Source organism: Sus scrofa, chromosome 9 (genome assembly GCF_054392235.1).
Source record: "Sus scrofa isolate SSC_HxYL_T2T_F1_AM1 chromosome 9, Sscrofa_HxYL_maternal_Yorkshire_Landrace_v2.0, whole genome shotgun sequence".
NCBI lineage: Eukaryota > Metazoa > Chordata > Mammalia > Artiodactyla > Suidae > Sus > Sus scrofa.
In genome coordinates, this window is record NC_139391.1 from 11,839,619 (window position 1) to 11,860,668 (window position 21,050).

Below are 21,050 nucleotides of genomic sequence, written 5' to 3' on the forward strand. Positions count from 1 at the left end.
AAAATGCTCAATATCACTGATTATTAGAGAAGTGCAAATCAAAACTACAGTGAGGTAACACCTCACACCTGTCAGAATGGCCATTATTAACAAGTCAACAAATAACAAATGCTGGAGAGGGTGTAGAGAAAAGGGAATCCTCCTACACTGTTGGTGGGAACATAAATTGGTACAACCATTATGGAAAACAGTGTGAAGGTACCTCAGAAAACTAAATATAGAACTGCCATATGACCCAGCAATCCCACTCCTGAGCAGACAAAACTTTCACTGAAAAAGACACATGCACCCCTATGTTCACTGCTGCACTGTTCACAATAGCCAAGACACAGAAACAACCTAAATGTACACTGACAGATGAATGGATTAAGATGTGGTATACATACACAATGGAATACTACTCAGCCATAAAAAGAACAAAATAATGCCATTTGCAACAACATGGATAGAACTAGAGACTCTCATACTAAGTGAGGTAGGTCAGAAAGAGAAAGACCAATACCATACGATATCACTTATATGTGGAATCTAATATACGGCACAAATGAACCTTTCTACAGAAAAGAAACAAACTTACGGACTTGGAGAACAGACTTGTGGTTGCCAAGGGGGAGAGGGAGGGAGTGGGATGGACTGGGAGTTTGGGGTTAGCAGATGGAGACTATTGCATTTGGAGTGGATAAGCAATGAGATCCTGCTGTGTAGTGCACAGAAATATACTTGGTCATTTGTGATGGAACATGATGGAGGATAATGTGAGAAAAAGAATGTATGTATATGTATATGTACATGTTTATGACTGGATCACTTTGCTGTACAGCATAAATTCACACAATGTAAATCAGCCAAAATAGAAAAAATAAAAATCTTAAAAAAAAAAAAAACTACAATAAGGTACCACCTCACACCAGTCAGAATGGCCATCATTAACAAATCAACAAATGACAAACGCTGGCGAGGATGTGGAGAACAGAAAACCTTCCTTCGCTGTTGCTGGGAATGTAAACTGGTACAACCATTACAGAGGTTCCTCAGAAAGCTGAATATAGAACTACCACATGATCCAGCAATCCCATGCCTGGGCATATATCCAGACATAGTTTTCATTCAAAAGACACAATGATACCGCTATGTTCACTGCAGCACTATTCACAATAGCCAAATGTCCACTGATAGATGAATGGATTAAGAAGATGTGGTGCATATAAACAATGTAATCCTACTCAGCCATAAAAAAGGACAAAATAATGTTATTTGCAGCCACGTGGATGGAACTAGAGATTCTCATACTAAATAAAACAAATACCATAAGCTATCACTTATATGTAGAATCTAAAATACAGCACAGATGATCCTATGTACAAAACAGACCATCAACACGGAAAGCAGACTTGTGTTTGCCAGGGGGGAGTGGGGAGAGAAGGGAATGGACGGGGGAGTTTGAGGTTAGTAAATGCAAACTCTTACACTTAGAATGGAAAAGTGGAGCTCCCGTCGTGGCTCAGTGGTTAACGAATCTAAGAACCACAAGGTTGCGGGTTTGATCCCTGGCCTGGCTCAGTGGGTTAAGGAGCCGGCATTGCCGTGAGCTGTGGTGTAGGTTGGAGACACAGCTTAGATCCCGCATTGCTGTGGCTCTGGCATAGGCTGGTGGCTACAGCTCCAATTCGACCCCTAGCCTGGGAACCTCCCTATGCCACGGGAGCGGCCCAAGAAATGGCAAAAAGACAAAAAAAAAAAAAAAAAAAAAAAAAAGAACGGAAAAGTAATGGGGTCCTACTGAACAGCACAGGGAATTGTGTCTAGTCTCCTGAGTTAGAACATAATGGAAGGTAATTATGAAAAAAAAAAGAATGTGTGCATATACATGTATATATATGGCTGGGTTACTGTGCTGGACAGCAGAAATTGAAGGAACAATGTAAATCAACTATACTTTAATAAAAATAAAATTTTTAATTTTTTTTTTTTTTTTTTGTCTTTTTGTCTTTTTGCTATTTCTTGGGCCACTCCTGCGGCATATGGAGGTTCCCAGCTAGGGGTTGAATCGGAGCTGTGGCCACCAGCCGACGCCAGAGCCACAGCAACGCAGGATCCGAGCCACGTCTGCAACCTACACCACAGCTCACGGCAACACCGGATCGTTAACCCACTGAGCAAGGGCAGGGACCGAACCTGCAACCTCATGGTTCCTAGTCGGATTCGTTAACCACTGCGCCATGACGGGAACTCCAAAATTTTTAAACTTTTAATTAAAAATAAACTAATAAAATTTAATTTTTAATAAAAATTTAAAATTTTTTTAATAAAAAAAATTTTTTTAAATACCTTGTATAATGCCAAGAATGAACACTAATGTAAACTATAGGCTTGTGACAATGTTGTGTCAACATAACTTCACTGATAGTAATAAATATACCACTATGGTGTAGGACATTGAGAGTGTGGGAGGTTGTACATGTGGGAAGAGCAGGGGTATATGTATAAACTCTGCACCTTTTTTTTTTTTCAGCTTTTTAGGGCCACATTCGTGGCATATGGAAGTTCCCAGAATTGGAGCTATAGCTGCCGCCCTACACCAGAGCCACAGAAACATGGGATCTGAGCTGTATCTGCAATCTACACCACGGCAATGCCAGATCCTTGACCCACTGAGTGAGGCCAGGGATTGAAGCTGTATCCTCATGGATACTAGTCAGGTTCATTTCCACTGTGCCACAGGGGAACTCCTAAACTCTGTACTTTCTATTCCATTTTGCTGTGAACCTAGAACTAATTCTAAAAAAAAAAAAGAAAAAAAGCCTATTAATAATTCTTTAAAAAAGAATGACTTCTTGACATGCTTGCACAAGATTTCTCATTGAAAACAATACAAGCCAGACAACAGTAAAGCAACATCTGTAAAGAAATGAAGAAAACAAAACCTATTAACCTAGAATTCAGTACTGGACAAAAACAATTAACAAAAAAAATAAAAGTGAAATAAAGGCCTTTTCAAATATTTGAAACTGGAAGAATTAATATTGATTAATTCTATGTGATTTATACTACAAGAAATGGTTTTTTAAAAAAAAGGCATTTAGCATGAAGGAAAAAATTACCAGGTAGGAATGAAATGTACATAAAGGAATGAAATACACAGGAAACATTAAATATCTTGGTTGATATGGAGTTTCTGCCACAGCTCAGCTGTTAACAAACCTGACCAGTATTCATGAGGACACAGGTTCGAGCCCTGGCCTCGCTCAGTAGGTTAAGGATCCAGCACTGCTGTGAGCTGTGCTGTAGGTAGCAGACGGGGCTCAGATCCTGCATTGCTGTGGCTGTGGTATAGGCCAGCAGCTACAGCTCCAACTCAACCCCTAGCCTGGGAGCCTCCATGGGTGCAGCCCTAAAAAAGACAAATACATACATACATACATACATAAATTGGTGGATAGAAAATAATGCTTTTCTTATTTTAAAAATTACTTTGGAAGATAACTGACTGAGACAAAAACAGTAACAACGGATATTGCAGCTTATGACAGCTGTAGAAGTAAAGTGTATGACAAGAGTTCCAAGGCCAGGAGCAGGAAAATCAAACTGTACTCTTGCAGGGTTCTCATCCTAGATGTAAAGTGGTAAAGTATTACTTGAAGGTAGACTCTTCTTCTTTTTTTTTTTTTTTGGCAATGCCCATGGCATGCGGAAGTTCCTGAGCCAGGGATAGAACCCGTGCCACAGCATCAACCCAGGCCACTGCAGTGACAATGCCAGATCCTTAACACACTGTGCTACAAGGGAACTCGGAAGGTAGACTCTTACAAGAGAAAAAAAGCATGCTACAAACTTCAAAGTTACCTCTGAAAAAGGGTGTACCTATTTCATAAGCCAACAAATGAAATCATAAATAATGATAAATTAATCCAAAAGAAAGCAAAAGTGAAGAAGATACACAGAACCAGAGAACAAACAGAATGACAACAGTAAATGCAAGAGTTAAGCCTAAATATATCACTAATTTCTTTCAGTATAAATGGAATGAATGTTTTAACTAAATAAAAAATGACAAAAGTGTTTAACTGGATTAAAAGAATAATAATCCTTAGAACAGTGGGGTTTGTTGAGCTAGAAGGTGAAAGAATAGAAAAATATGAAACTTGTGTATGAATCAGTGTTTCGTTAGGAGGATAATGCCATGTACCAACCAAGGACAAAAACCTCAGGCATATATAACATAAGCATTTACAAGCTGCATGACTGAGCTGATCAATTATCCTTTCCGCTAATCTACACCGGCCTCAGCTAATATGAGTGGACGACTCTGCTCCACGTGCCACTCAACCAGGTTAGCCTGAGTATGTTCTCACCGTGATGGCAAGTGTCCAAGAAAGCAAGTCCCAATGTACAAGCCCATTTCAAGGTTCTGCTTCAAGGGATGTCTTCCTCTCGGGGCAGCGGGCCCTGTAAAGTCGCACAGCAAAGGGTGTGGACACAAAGGATGTAATCAAAGGGAGGGTGAGAATTGAGGCCACAGGATATAATCTCCTCACTATATTATCACCAGACCAAAACACCTTGAGGCAAAAGGCATTAGCAGAGATAAAGATGGACATTTCATAATGACAAAAATTACTTTTAAAAAAATAGTTTTCATTTATGGATGCTTATCACATACCCTCTCAAAGAGAAACAGACAAATCCACAATCATGGTGGGAAACTTAGCCCCTTTATCTCAATAAAGGATATAATAAGCAGACAAAAAAGTCTGTAAGGATATAGCCGATTTTAACAACTTGATTAATAAATTGGTCTTAATATTTACAGAACATTGTACTCAATGACTAGAGAATTTATATTCTTTTCAAATGCACAGAACATTCATCAAAGTGCAATTAAGGGAGTTCCCGGCTCAGCAGTAACTAACCCGACTAGGACCCATGAGGACACCGGTTCAATCCCTGGCCTCACTCAGTGGGTCAGGGTCCAGGGTTGCCGTGAGCTGTGGTGTGGTCGTAGACGGAGCTCGGATCCCACGTTGCTGTGGCTGTGGTGTAGGCCAGGAGCTGTAGCTCGGATTCTACCCTTGGCCTTGGAACTTCCATATGCCAATGGTGCAGCACTAAAAAGACCAAGAAAAAAAAAAAAAATTCTACTTAAGCCAGAAGTCGGTAAGCAAGAGATACCTAGAAAATTCCACATGTGGGGATTTAACACCATATTTTTAAAAACCCAGGGGTCAAAGGAAAATGACCACAACTGAAATGAAAAAGTTCAAACTGGTTGATGATGAAACTACATGAACTTGGTATGACTAGTTGAAAATAATGAAGTGTCCAAGAAAGATGCTGTGAATGGAATTCCATTCTGTGACTGGGAGGAAGGTAAACTGCCTGAATATTGAATAAAAGGCAGCATTTTAATCAAATTCATTACCTTAACCATTCTCCACACATCTACAGACCCTCTAACTCTGTGTTCATCAGCCAGAGTAGCCAAGTTCACTTGAAAACCAATAATGCTGAGGGAAACGGCAATATTATTTCCCTTGCAGTCTGATTTCCCAACCATATATCCAACAGCCTAATGAAATCTCCACCCGGATTTCTCACAGGCATTTTAAAATGATTATGTCCTTGATTTTCCCTCTGAAACCTATTCCTCTTTTTCTTTTCTGGCCAAGCCCACAGAATGCTTCCCAGGCCAGGAATCAAACCCTCGCCACAGCAGCGACCAGAGCCACAGCAATGACCAGAGCCACAGCAGCAACAATGACGGATCCTTAATCACTAGGCCACCAGGGAACTCCCAAAACCTATTCCTCTTGAAGTCTGTCCCACCTCAGGAAAGCGCACCACTCGTCATCCGGTCACCCGAGGCAAAAACCCGGGAGAGTCTGCCAGAATTGGGATGCCAGAATTGGGATACCAGAAAAGGACTCGCCCTCCCCCCAATAAAAATAAATAAATTTTAAAAAACCTAAAAAACTGGACAAAATACACAAAACAACTATTTTCAAACAGGCAGCACTGGGCAATCATCGTTTAGAACAGAAACAAGCTTGACCTTCATACCTGCAGGGACTTCCAGATAAGCCAAGTGCGGGCCAGCCCCGACGCCCAGCCGCCACCGGGCCTTGCCAGGGCCTGCAGGGCTTGGTGCCCCGGGCTTGGGTGAGGAACTGGGGACCGGCGAGGTGGAAGCCTTTAGACTCAGGGTCCTCGCTCGAGCAGTGGGGACAGTGGCAACTCCAGCTTCGCTCGACGTGATGAGCGGGCTGGGTAGAGCGCCTCAGGTGTGGCTGCCAACCTGACAATATTAATGAGCCTCCTCTTGCGGGAGATGCTTAAGGGGAAGCACAGAGCCAGACATGCTATTCAGGGCGACTGCGCAGCCCCAAACCGAAATCGGGACCTCGTGCTAGAAAGGCTGACGTCTCTCAAGATGGAGGCCAAGGGAAAGCGCACCCCACCCCCACCCCAAGGCCGCAGGTGCGAGTGGGCGTGGCCAGGGGCGTCGCCTCAGCGGCCCCATTAGAGACCAAGACTGAATTTGACGCCAAGCCCCAAGCTTGGTTCACAGCACCGCCTTTAAATGTTTTTAAACGTATGTCCTGTTGGATTTGTTTCGGTTCTTCTAAAAATAACTTCAACATCAACGTAGTTCTTGTTAATCATTTAGTTCAGGAATTAACTATTTTCTAGACTAGTTATTCTTAGATTGTCTCTTTTTTAAACTATTTTTTCTTGCCTTTTTTTTTCTTAGCTGTTTCAAAAATAGACCTGTTTTAGGTTTTTTTCCTATGTTCAGTCTTTGATTCTTACAGCTGTTTTTCTAGTTCCGACCTCATTTCTGAGTTCTAGACGCCTGTATCCAATTGCCTGCTGGCCATTCTCATCTGAAGTAGACACCTCAAACTCAGTAAACCCTAACCTGATTTTTTTCCTTGAAATCCACTTCATCTCCTATGGCTCCAAATTGCTAACTAGCAAGATCTGAAACCTATGCCTTTGTCTTAACTCCTCCTTTCCCTCTACAAACTGCCCTCCCACCTTATGCCAACCAAATTCTGATTAATGTTCTTCCTATTTATTTATCGTCATGTCTCCTCCTCATTTCCTTACTGATTTGCGTGCTCATTAGACCCCTAATCATCTTTATGTACCAGCTGCTTAGTACTGCTATGGTAAGCATTAAGTTCATTACTACAGTAGATTCCCAAAGAATCACACTACTTCCAGTTTACCTTTCCCAAAATCTACCTGTCAAAGAGCAGCTAGAGATCTTTTGAAAATGCAACCTGACCATGGTTAAAATTTATTCCTGAGGTTAAATCTTAAGCTCCTTAAGTTGGATCCTGCCTTTCTCTCCAGCTTCATCTTCCCCCTACTCTGCTTCATCCCACTCACACTGAAACTCTGGCAAACTCCTGTGTCCTGCTCCACTACACCACAACACGTAATGTGAATTTCTTCATGGTGCCCCTGCTGCCAGGCTGCCGCCCTTCCCACTTCAAACTTTCACCTGGTTAACTCCTTTTGTTGGTGTAAGACTAAGCTCAGAAAGCCTCTGATCATTGCCACCTGTTCCTCACCACCATCATTTTAATTAATTTGGGGGGGGGGGGTCGTACCTGAGGCGTGTGAAAGTTCCTGGTCCAGCAGCAACCCAAGCTGCTGCAGTAACAATGCTGGATCCCTAACCCAGTGCTTGACAGGAGAAGACTCAGCTAATTACTTCTTCATCTTATCCTCTATGTCCTTCAAAATGCTTGCACCCACTGAAATTAAGTAGCAATCAAGAGGTTAAATAATCTTTTGTGATATGAAGATTTTCTGAAACTTCATTCTGAATTTTTTTTTTTTTTCAGTTGCACCTATAGCACCAGGCCAGGGATCTAACCCATGCTACAGCAGTGACAACACCAGATCCTTAACCTGCTTGTCCACCATGGATCACTACTTCTTTAAACACCTTTTCCTCTTCTCTTATCAACAGAGAATGAAACAAGCTCTGGAGGTTGGTCCCATGTTAGGGCAAATACACACCTGACCCTATCACCCCTGGTTTTAGAGCAGAAGCAACACAAACAAGACTAAAGCATGCTGAACAGAACACAGAAAAGGATACAAAAGAATTTATCAAATAAGTCTAATGATTGCATTCTTATTTCAAAGAATGTAAGTATTCGATTAATCTCAGTGGGAGGCTTTAATTTTTAACTTCCCTATTTACTATCAAATCAGTAATAAAAGCCGACTTGGGGACATGATATGGTGTAAGTAAGAAACCACAGGTAGCCATTAATATCTGGCAAAGGTTATTTTCTTAGTTTTATTGCCCCAACAGAACTGACTCAATTTTGTAAACTCATTAGTAATCTAATTATATTGTTCTTTTATAATGTATAGTTTGAAGCCTGGTGGGCCCTATTTTATCCTAGACAAAAAGTATGAATGAAAGGAGGAAGCCAACAGCAGGTTTGGAAGTTCCCTGTTGCTCCTTGCATTTGGAGTTAGCACTTAAGAATGAGAGGGACTCTGGCCCTTGCATGAGTATGGCTGTACAGTGTCTCCTAATCAACTCCCTCCTTTGTTTCTTCACAAAGGAAGAGGTTTGGAAACCATAAGACAGCTGTCTGACAAGGGCTGTGATCCAATAAATGCATGACATGGCAGAACCAAGGCTTCTAGTTCCGTTCACCACTTTATCACACATTGGGTAGGAATGCACAGGCTCTTTCCTGACAAGACATGGGGCAAAAGGCCACGTCTTGACATGGCAGACAAGCGTTCGAGTAGAATTGATTTCCTTAAGCATTCAGTTGTATCTACTTTGCATGGAGTTCAAAGGCCAACTCCTTTTCTGGGAAGCCAGCCTACAAAAAAATCTTGGGCAAGTTAGCCGTATTTCTCAAACCACTGTAGTTCTCCACCTCCAATCGCAGTGTGGCCTCTACGCATTATACCCCAATCCACCAGTAATATATACCATTGCAATCTGTAAGAAACCTGGAGAATTAGTACAGAGCCTAGGGCAGTGGTTCCCAAAGATGACTGGTGGAATCACCTTGAGGACCCATGTGCATATTGCAGATCCATGGAGGTCCCTGAGAATTTGCATTTCTGAAAAGTTCTCGGGTGATGCTAATGTTGCTGGTACAGGAACTACACTTGGAAAATCACCAGAGTAGGGAAACCATAAATAGCACTTCCTAAACCAGGAGCAAAGGGAGCTTAGACTCAGTAAGAAATGAGGTACCATTTGAGGTTCTGATTGGGGTACATTCGATAACTTTAATGCCTTCCCCCACATGCAAAATATGGCTTATTCTAATCACTACTAATCATGATCCATAAAACTGGGATGTGTTTATTAGGGTACAGATAGCCCTTTGGTTATTAAATTATGAAGATCAGTTCTGTGATCTAAATCCATCCTGGTTAAAATAACAATAATAACAAAACAATAGAAACAAAACAATTCAGGCTAATCCACTGGGTGGCTAGAGTGATCTCATAAAACTATTTAGCCTGGCATATTTGGCTGATTTCCCATTGCCTTCAGCCTCAATTTCCCCCACGCAGGAGTCAGACTATATGCAATGTCTCCCAGCCCTCTCTCCTCACTGACAGCTAGTAAGTTTTCTCCTTTACACCCTGGCCAGGTGGTGGCTATGGGCCTGAGAATCACAGAAAAAAATGAAACACCCGGGTTATCACTTCAGTTCTAGTCGTGGTCACTGGAGGTGACAGGTAACATCCATTTGACCACACAGGAAAATGGCCCAGGAGGGGCATATCATGCAGTCCAGAGTCTTGTGTGTGCGTGTGTGCATGCATGTGTGCACATTATGCATAATTAAGGCCAACATTCATAATTACAGGGCTTGAATAAAGACTAACAAAGATACACTTGAAACCAACACAACATTACAAATCAACTATACTCCATTATAAATTTAAATTTAAAAAAATAAAACAAGACTAACCAAGACCTGTAGGATTGTTCCCAAGTCTTTCCCAATTACCAAGAATCCTAGGTCATCCCAGGAGAAAGAACTAGACATGGAACTTAATAATCCATTGTTCACAGTCAATCCATAGGCAAGTAACGGGTAGTATAATTGAATGGAGTAGGATAGGAAACGTGGAGCAGTAAGTAGGAAACACTAGAGTGCATCAAGCTCTCCCTTGCTGCATCCAATAACTAATGACTGATCCAACATTGTGACAGATTAGCAAAGGAGCCACTGTCAATGAGATGCATGGGAGTTCCCTTAGTGGCTCAGTGGTTAACGAATCCGACTAGGAACCATGAGGTTGTGGGTTCGATCCCTGGCCTTGCTCAGGGGGTTAAGGAATCTGGCGTTGCCGTGAGCTGTGGTGTAGGTTGCAGATGCAGCTTGGATCCTGCGTTGCTGTGGCTCTGGCGTAGACCAGAGGCTACAGCTCCGATTAGACCCCTAGCCTGGGAACCTCCATATGCCGCGGAAGCGGCCCAAGAAATGGCAAAAAAATATTAAAAAAATAAGAGATGCATGGAAGAATGAGGTGGCCTAAAATCTTCCTGAAATGATCCAAATATAAAAAAATATGTACTTCATCCAAATGCCTCCCATGGTTTCAAGTATTCCCTTATTTCTGGTGAGAAGCTTCTGAAAACATCCATAACTGGCCCAGCACAATCATTTTAACAAGAACCCAGGAGAGGACCCCTTACCACCAATCTCCTTCCTTCATGGGCTGCATTTACTTACATCCAAAGGTGAGGACATCTAGTATGATGCCCATGTGGCAAGGTATGTAACATCAAATGCAGGATAAAGGTGTTAGTGTGACCTCAGTTGAGTGGGCCACCACTAGCCAGCTTCATGGCGCCTGCAGTGACTTCAGACTGGATCCACCAACTCTTGGTACAGGGTATTGTGCCAACTTCCCAACTGCCAAAGAGTCACGGTTTAGGAAAAAGTTCAGAAGTGAAGGAAGGAACATCGAGGTTCAGGTCTCGGCACTACAGCTCTTCTACTCCAGTTATTTCCCTATCCCCTGACTTCTGGGTCCCTAAGTGATGGCTGAGAGCCCACAGACCCTTGCAGGGTTAGCTGGGCAGAATTCTTAGATGGCCCCTGCTATGGTGTGAATGTTTCCCTCCCCCAAATCCATGTTGGAATCCTAATGCCGAGTATGATGGTACTAGGAGGTCAGGAGCCCTAATGAATGCTCTTGTAAAAGACACCCAGCCCCTTCCACTATGTGAGGATACAGAGAGAAATTGGCAGTCTGCAACCTGGAAGAGGGCCTTCACCAGGCCCTGACCATTAGAGACACCATGGTCTTAAGACTTCCCAGCCTCCAGAATAAATTTCTATTATTTACAGGCTACCCAATCTGTGCTATTTTGTTATAGTAGCCCAGACTAAGATGGCTCCCCAAGATTCCCAGTCTTTGGTATACACGTACCTTTTCCCAGTTCAATCATACAGTAATCTAGGTGGAGAAGGAATTTTGCAGATGTAATTAAGCTCCCCAAACAGTTAGCCTTAAGATAGGGTGATTATCTAAATGAAGCTGACCAATCACATAAGCCCTTTAAAAGTAGTTTCTCTGGCTAGTTGCTGAAATGCAAGTCAAAGAGCTATGTCTGGCTAGTCGAAAAGAAAGCAAATGTTTATTTTGTGAATTGCCTATGTGGCAAGAAACTGCGACACCCTCTAGGAACGGGGTCCTCTGCTGATAGCTAGCAAGAAAATGAGGACCTCTGTCCTACAATGATAAAGAAATGAATTCTACCAACAACCAGTGAGCCTGGAAGATGACTCCAAGCCCCACATGAATCACAGACAGACACTTGGATTTTCAGCCTGATGAGACCTTGACCAGAAAATCCAGCCAGACTGTGAACCAACCTCTGACCAACAGAAACTCTGAGATCATTTGTGTTTTCAAGCCATGATGTTTGTGGTAATTTGTTATGCAAAGGAGATGGCTATGTTCAGTGCTCAGAGGGAATTATACAAGCAGCTATTGTCTATGAGTAGAGAGTTTCAGAGTTCTCTTGCTTCCAACTTTGCAGGCAATCAAAGGCATGGAAACATGCTGTTAAACTGTGTGGGCATGAAGACTGTTCCATTATCTGAGCGGATGTCTAGATATTCCAATAGTAAATGTTACCTAAAAAACCAACACCACAGTGAGGCCAACAAAATGAAATGTCAGAGTTTGGAGCCCAGTAAGGTTTATTGCAGGGCCAAGCAAGAATAGGTAGCTCACTCATGACCATACCCCACAAACTTCCCAATGGTTTTGGGGGGAAAATTTTTATAAGCACAATTTAGGGTGAGGGCTACAGGATATGTGACTTTCTTGATTGGTTGGTGGTGAGGTAAGAGGGCAGTATTCCAAAAATCTTGTTTTTAACCTGAAGTTAACATCCTCCAGCTGGGTGAGGGGCCTTAGTTTCAGCAGAACTCACAAGACAGTATAATGTATATTCCTTGAGGAGGAACCAGGATCCTGCTACTTTAATGGCTGCATTGTTCCTTCTCTGGATTGATCCTTCTTTATGCATTCCCTTCCTTCTCTGATTAGAAACTGTTTGAATTTATTCTTTGCAACTCAACAAGGTCTATGAGCCTGAAGCCTTTTATCCTGCAAATATGAAATGGGCCACAGTAAGGCTTTTGTGCCCAGAATGGCCCCACAGGATCCTGCTCGGTTACTTAAACAGTCATCTCTCTAGTGTTTATATTGAGTGTTGGAAACTTCACGGGACAGCCAATGCTTACGTCTTAAAACTCAACTAATCAGAAACTCCAAGATTCCAGGGAGGCAATTAACCAACATTTCCTCAAGTCTCATCAGACTCACCAGTTTACCATAGCAGTCTCAAAGTAAGAAGGTACAATCTTTGGGTCTTCCTCACTCTTGTGTTCTCTTGGGCTCTACCATCATCTAACATCCCTTCTATCTTACACGAGCAAGCCAACTGTACTTGTCCTTTCAGGAACTGCATGGAGGATCTCCTGTGTCTGTGTCTGTGTCTGTGTTGTGTTTTGTTTTTAAGACAGTATCAGGGGTCATCAATCAACACTTCCAACCCTTGATCTAAAAGTCATAACAACACAGCATTATGAGTTGTTGGCTCAACCAGGAGGTGGGTATGAGGCGTGTGATGGTCAGCTTGACTGGGCCATGAGAAACCCAGTATCTGGTTAAACACTATGTCTGTCTGGGTCTATGAAGGTGTTCCCAGGAGAGTTTAGCATTTGAAATGATGGGCTGAATAAAGCAGGTGCTCTCCCCAATGTGGGTGGGCATCATCCAATTAGTCGAGGGCCGGAATAGAACAAGAAGGTGGAGAAGTCTGCTCTCTGCTTGACTGTTCATCGGGGACATTGATCTTCTCCTGTCCTCAGTGCTCCAGGTTCTTAACATCAGATTTTGACTAAAATCTAAACCATGGTTGTCTGGCCTTCAAATTAGACCACTGGGTTTCATGGGTCTCCAATTTGCAAGTGCAGAACATGGGATTTCTCAGCCTCCACTAGTGCCTAAGCCAACAGCTTACAATACACAAACATGTGGGGCCAATTTCTCTTAATTAATCTATATTTAAATGAAAGTTTTGGAGTTCCCATGGTGGCTCAGTGGAAATGAACCCAACTAGCATCCATGAGGATCTGGGTTCGATCCCTGGCCTTGCTCAGTGGGTCAAGGATCCAGTGTTGCCACAAGCTTTGGCGTAGGTCACAGATGTGGCTCGGATCTGAGGTTGCTATGGCTGTGGCACAGGCCAGCAGCTCTAGCTCCGATTTGACCCCTAGCCTGGGAACTTCCACATGCCCAAGTGCAGCCCTAAAAAGCAAATAAATAAATATGTTAAGAATAAGCAATAAGCATCAAGGTATATACAGTGGTAAAGAGGCAACTTATCTGCAACTTAATTTCAAATGATTCTAAAAGAAAAAATCTTGTACTTTTTAAGTTTGAAAATATTTCAAAATAAAAAATTAGGAAAGGAAGGGGAAAAGGAAAGGAAGAAAGGCACACTCCAAATAGAATATTTTCGATCTCCTTTTATTGAAGGAATTAAAACTTGTGCTGCAGAGGCGGTGGTACCTCAGAGCATGACAAGGTAGCCATTGAGGCTGACAAGACAAGCCACAGTGCTGACCATGGGTCCTACCATAAGGAGAGGACCAAAACCACAAAGATAGCAGGAGGTAGCAAACATCCCCAACACCCAGTGCAAGCATTTCCATTTGCAGAGAGCTTGGCCATGCATTGTAAAAACAGGGTCCCCTCACAGCTGGCAGTGTATCACATAAGGCTGATAAATTTCTCCAAAACTAATATGTAGTCTCAGATTTAGAGATCTTTCCTTCTGATTCAAAGATTCAGGCTGTTAGAAGATCTGAGACAAACTTTCAGCTTCTTATTCTAGATGGAAAAAGAGGTTGAGTTCTTGAAACATCACATATAGCTGGACAGGTGCTAATGCCCAGCCTTGTTCTAAAAGCAGCTACATATATATTTTTTTCCTGATGTCTCACACTGCTCTCACCCAGCAGGTGCCCTAGGAAACCTCTCAGTGGTCTAAACAAGGACAATGGGGGCAGCAGCCTAGGGGGACTTAGGGAGTCAAAAGCTGCTATATAGCCAAGACCATTTCACAAGAAATAGCATGAGGAACACTACTGGGTCAAGATCCTCTCACAGAGCTGCTAGAAGCACACATGAAGAAAAATGTGGTAGCTCTCTCCCCCATATCAGGATTAGGTGTGCCAAAGTCCAGGAAGAAGAGCCATTTCACGTCCCTGGCAGACTATAAGCCCACGGCATTCTCAAGCTGTTCCAATTTTCAAGTACAATAAGGTGTTTGGGCAGTTTGGTAACAGAAAAGCAAGCGCTAAAGAAAAATCTCAACAGGTTGTAAATTGATAATGTTATAAAGCCAAAAATTTATATAGTCAAGAACTGAATGGATGGGGGAGGGATGTTGCTACGTAGAAATAGGAGTCCCAGGGTTTATTCATATAAGCCCTTGATCATAAGCCACCCTCACATCCACAAACTGGAAGCAAATTCCTTATTTCAAAATGACTGTCATCCAATTAGTCAATTGCAGTTCTCTTCAATGCTGGACACATGGTTTTCAAGGATCAAAGTCTTGAGAGCACTAGACCAGGAAATAGGAGGAGCAAGACAAGGAAGAGGGGGCATTGGGGGTTGGAATTTCCGAAATGAGCATTTATTTCACGGAAGGCTTGGCACAATGAGGCTGGGGTGACGTGGTTTTAGTGATTGTTCTTGGTTGCCTCCTTTGCTGCAGCAATCAGTGGAGTGAGGCTGGAGAGGGGCTTTGCAATCTTCAGGAACTGATGCTGAAAAGGAGAAAAAGAACAAAAGACACATGACAATTTACCATTCTTCTTCAGCAACCATTACAAGACGTTAAGGGCATCCATGTTTGCCCAAGGACCTACTTGAAGAGCTTCGGATCATTCTCAAATTGAAGGACATCCATATAAATTAAAAAAAATTTTTTGGCCATGCCCACTGCATGTGGAGGTTCAAATTCACGCCACAGCAGTGACAATGCTCTTAACTACCAGGCCACTAGGAAACTCCTGAAAGACATTTTTAAAAGATAACATACCATTTTGGAGAACTGTTTGGCAGTCTCTATCTATAGCTAAATACACATCTATCCTAAGTCCCAGCAAATCCACTTCTATGTATATTTCCAAGAGAACTGAGTTTGTGAATCCACCAAAATGCTCATAGCAGCTTTACTTATGACAATCAGAAATGAAAAGAACACAAATATTCAAAAGAATAGAAGAATGAAAGATATTATATTCATATAATACTATATAAAAATTACACAGCAATAGAAAAGAGTAAATAATTGATACACTGACAACAGGATGAATCTCACAGATACTATGTTGAGTGAAAGAAGACAGACATAAAAAAGTTCAAGACACACACAAAAAGTTCATATGGTATGATTCCATTTTATATCAGGTAAGATTAAACTATGGTGATAATCAGAATAATAATTAGCTCAGAGGGAAGTTTATGAATTGTTTATGACCCAATGGTACATTGCAATACTGCATTTCAGGACCACTGAGCTAGGAATTCATTGTTCTATTCTTGAATCTCTCAGGCTAATTAATCCAGTAAGGGCTTCAATGGTTTGGTCCTTTTGCAAATCATTTCACTGGGCTATACTTTGAACCACATCAATAACTATTAAAGACCATTTTGGAGTAAACATCATATGAAAACTATTTTTATATTTTCAGGAAAAATGTTATAGAAAATAATTCTTTATGTAACCCAGAGCTTCTTAACTGAAAATGACTTTTCTTACATTTACTGGTGAAAAAGCTTTGTGTCTTGAGGATGTGGCATGTTCCTTCCATTTGATAAACATAGGAACTACCACATTTCCTTTTCAGTCCTGGCTACCAGGAAACTAAGATCCAAATGTGATATTTAAACAAAACTGTTTAACTCGAACAGCGTATTTGATTCTTCTGCCATTCTCCTAAGTTCCTTCTATTAGTGACATACAAATACAGACATATTTATACATATATTTTGCTGGAAGTGCTTTGACTTCTTTTTGGACAGAGATATGATATAAAGAGGTACTGAGGGCAGGAAGTTACTATGAAAGGAATAAAAGACCTCAGCTAAATCATGAAGATAGGAATTCCTACATAATACCCCAGGTATTTCTGTCTATACATGTGTTTTCACAGGAGAAACAGATGTGAAACTTCTGTTTTTGGTTTTTTTGTTTTTTGCTTTTTAGGGCCGCACCTGCAGCATATGGAAGTTTCCAGGCAAGGAGTCAAATTGGAGCTGCAGCTGCTGGCCTACACCACAGCCACATGTAGATCTGAGCCACGTCTGCAACCTACATTGCAGCTCACAGAAACTCCGGATCCTTAACCCACTGAGCAAGGCCAGGGATCAAACCAGCATCCTCATGGATACTAGTCGGGTTCATAACCTCCTGGGCTACAATGGGAACTCCCTGAATCTTCTGCAATGTAATATCCTGAAAATCATGGTTTTGAATATTGACAATGTACAGTAATAAATTAAAGAGTCAGTGTTCTCAGATCACATGTTTATGTATTCCCAAAGTTGAGAAAGCAGCATGATCCAACACTCAACTGGAGGGTCTGTTTCCTTCTCTCTATATGGAATACATTAGACAAAATAAGCCCTAAGGCTATTCCAGTGTCAACATTCTTTGAGCCAAACAGTGGCCAAGAGCATAAACACTTGTTAGCCAAACAGACATAGGTTGAAATCCCAGATCCACTGCTATCAGTTATGTACCCACGGAAAAGTTACTAAACACTTAGAACCTCAGTTTCCCCACCTGAGAAAATGAGAAAACAAGAACCTAAAAGTCACAGGTTTATTAAAAAGAACAGAAAAGGGAGTTACTGTCGTAGCTCAGTGGTAACGAATCTGACTCGTATCCATGAGGACATAGGTTTGATTCCTGGCCTTGCTCACTAGGTTAAGGATCCGGCATTGCCGTGACCTATGGTGTAGGTTGCAGACATAGCTCAGATCTGGTGTTGCTGTGGCTATGGTGTAAGCTGGCAGCTACAGCTCCAATTTGGCCCCTAACCTGGGAACCTCCATATGCCACGAGTGCAGCCCTAAAAAAATCTCAAAAACTCAAAAACTCAAAAAAAAAAAAAAAAAAAAAAAGGATGAAAAAATAAAGTGCTTAGTGCCTAAACTGTGGTAAAGATTCAACATAACACATTTATTATTAGTTATATTATTCTACCAGGAAGAAAACTCTAGAGAACATTAATTTTTCATTAAATATATTTTAATACCTAATTAACAATATCATCTTCACCAATTATAGGCTTAGCATATATCTGCACATTTGTCAATGCTTAGGATTGCCTCATATGAAAGACAAAGGATCCTATATTATACTTACTGTTATAAGGGGTATTTATAAAATACCCAAAGGATGCTAAAAATGAATGGGTTACACTTGGCAGAACTCAGATTTCATGTCTAATTGACTAGTACTCTGTAGTCAGAGTACTGATTACAAAGTGATGCTAAATATATTCCAGAGAGTAACATTTCAATGAGGGTAAAATACTTTAAGCAATTCCATTCAACTCAACAAATATTTTCTGAATAACTTTTTAATTTAAGTACAGTGATGTACAATGTCACATAAATTATAGATGTATAATATAGTCACTCACAATTTTAAAGGTTATACTCCATTTATAGTTATTAAAACTTTGCCTATATTCCCTAAATTGTACAATAGTTCCTTATAGCTTGTTTTATACATAACAATTTGTATCTCTTAATCCTCTACTCCTATACTGTCCCTCATGCTACCCTCTCTCCACTGGTAATCACTAGTTTGTTCTCTATATCTGTGAGTCTGCTTCTTTTTTAAAAAAAGCTTTTTCTTTTTTTTGGCCATGCCCACAGCATGTGAAAGTTCCTGGCCCAGGGATCAAACCCAAGCCACCACAGTGACAACGCTGGATCCTTAACCCACTATACCACAAGAGAACTCCCAGCCTGTTTCTTTTTTTTTTTTTTTCTTTTTTTTCTTTTCCCACTGTACAGCAAGGGGGTCAGGTTATCCTTACATGTATACATTACAATTATATTTTTCCCCCACCCTTTCTTCTGTTGCAACATGAGTATCTAGACAAAGTTCTCAATGCTATTCAGCAGGATCTCCTTGTAAATCTATTCTAAGTTGTGTCTGATAAGCCATATGACCCCGCAATCCCACTCTTGGGCATCTATCCAGACTGTTTCTTTTTTGTTATATTCACTAGTTTATTTTTTAGATTCCACATATAAGTGATATCACACAGTATTTGTTTCTCTCTGACTTATTTCACCTAGCATAACACCCTCCATATTCATCCATCTTATTGCAAATGTTAAGATTTCATTCATTTTATGGCTGAGTAGTATTCCACTGTGTGTATGTGTGTGTATACATTCACACACACCACATCTTCTTTATCTGTTCATCTGCAGAGGGACATTTAGATTGCTTCCATATCTTAGCAATTGTAATTAATGCTGCTATGAACAACTGGCCACATATATATTTTCAAATTAAAGTTTTTGTTTTCTTCAGATATATACTCAGAAGTAGAATTGCTGGATCATAAGATAGTTCCATTTTTAGTCTCCTGAGGAAGCTCCATACTGTTTATCCATAATAGCTGCATCTATTTGCATTCCCACTAACAGTGTACTAGGGCTCCCTTTTCTCCACATCCTTGCCAACATTGCTATTTGTGTTCTTTTTGATGACAGCCATTCTGACAGGTGTGAGGTGATATCTTACTGTGGGTTTTGATTTGCATTTCCCTGATGATTAGCAATGTTGAGCATATTTTCATATAAGCCTATTGGCCACCTGCATTTCCTCTTTGGGAAAATATCTATTTAGGTCTTCTGCCCATTTTTTAATTAGGGTATTTGGTTTTTTGCTGTTGTTGAGTTGTATGAACTGTTTTTATATATTGGATATTAACCCTTTATTGGTTATATCATTTCCAAATGTTTTCTCCCACTAAATATCTTTTTTTTTTTTTTTTTTTTTGGTCTTTTTGCTATTTCTTGGGCCGTTCCAGCGGCATATGGAGGTTCCCAGGCTAGGGGTCGAATCGGAGATGTAGCCGCCGGCCTACGCCAGGGCCACAGCATCACAAGATCGGAGCCACGTCTGCAACCTACACCACAGCTCACGGCAACGCTGGATCGTTAACCCACTGAGCAAGCGCAGGGATCGAACCCGCAACCTCATGGTTCCTAGTCGGATTCGTTAACCACTGCGCCACGATGGGAACTCCTAAATATCTATTTTGAGTTAGGTCCCAGGTAGAAAAAGAAACTCAGAGATTAATATGGAGGTTATAATCTAGTAAAAAAAGAGAACTGTTCACAGCTAACTTTAATGTGAGGCAGTATGGTAGGTCCTGCCCTGCCCGGCTCAGTTGCTCTTGGTCTTCATACTACATGATTAATAGTCTATAGATTATTCACTATCACTGAGTTGCATGTGACATTTAAACTAAATCATCAGTTGGCAATGTAGCAAAACGGCACTATGAGAAATTGTACTTGAGACATAAATGTTAAATACAAATAATATGGCCAGCTAAAAGCAGTTCTTACAACTATATGAAATAATTACGCTGTAATTTTGACATTAAGCAGGTGGAATATAAAAGCTTTAGTAATCCCCCAACTCTAGATTCCCCACAATCTGGCAGGATCTTACTCCAAACAAGCAGAATATCATTCCCACAATCTGAGAGGGTTTCCAATGAAGAAACTGGGAAGACTTGAAAAGCTGTACTATTTATCCTCCAAACTAATGCCCTCTGATATCCCTTACGGAAAATCAAATTTTTTTTAGCCATGCCTGTGGCATGCAGAGGTTCCCAGGCCACGGACCAAACCTGCACCACAGTGCTAACAATGACAGATCCTTAACCACTAGACCTCTGGGGAACTCCTGAACATCTACCTTTTGAGATTATCCCAATAAAATAAAATTGTTTAAGATTTGCACATCAAAGAGCTGCTTCTCACCAAGACTCAAACTCTGCCAAAATAATTCAGGCAGAACAAAACAGGCACCAAAGGAAGATGCAAGCAAAGTTCAATAGGAGCTCAGAAAGTAGCTCTATAAGATGAAGCCTACGAGAATGCACAGAGTTTTAATAGGCTGAGGAAGAGCCTAAGAGAATGACCAAGGGCCCAGGGATGAAGAGGATGAGGGAACTAGGAATACAATTTGAGTGTTGAATGTGGTAGGAGGAAAGTCTAGTTCTATAACAGCTAGTACCTCACAGACAAAAATGAATCAAAAAAGCCTTGGGTGATCTTTTGCTGCTGTTGTTTTTAATGGCCTCACCTGTGGCACTTGGAAGTTCCTGGGCAGGGACTGAATGTGAGCCACGGCTGTGACCTACACTGCAGCTGCATCAGTGCCAGATCCTTTAAGCCAC

The 21,050-nt window shown here is 41.3% G+C and overlaps 2 protein-coding genes across 35 annotated transcripts in view; both read right to left on the minus strand.

Annotated features, from left to right (window-relative positions):
* LOC100511652 (glycerophosphodiester phosphodiesterase domain-containing protein 4) overlaps positions 1–21,050 on the minus strand; it is an 882,168-nt gene that overhangs the window by 147,171 nt on the left and 713,947 nt on the right. For 3 of the 5 annotated variants that reach the window (XM_084975426.1, XM_084975423.1, XM_084975422.1), the window contains exon 1: positions 6,058–6,457. The exons of 1 other annotated variant lie outside the window; for it this stretch is intronic. The gene's annotated coding sequence lies outside the window, so the exon portion shown is untranslated. Of the gene's footprint in view, positions 1–6,057; positions 6,458–21,050 lie in introns of those variants that run through there. One more of the 5 variants, XM_084975432.1, reaches the window with a different exon arrangement.
* Positions 14,046–21,050, minus strand: part of PAK1 (p21 (RAC1) activated kinase 1) — a 236,440-nt gene continuing 229,435 nt past the window's right edge. For all 30 annotated transcript variants that reach the window (XM_084975452.1, XM_084975463.1, XM_084975453.1 and 27 more), the window contains one exon: positions 14,046–15,368. In XM_084975452.1, the coding sequence (XP_084831578.1) occupies positions 15,282–15,368 (87 nt within the window). In that variant the 3' untranslated portion in view covers positions 14,046–15,281. The remainder of the gene's footprint in view (positions 15,369–21,050) is intronic.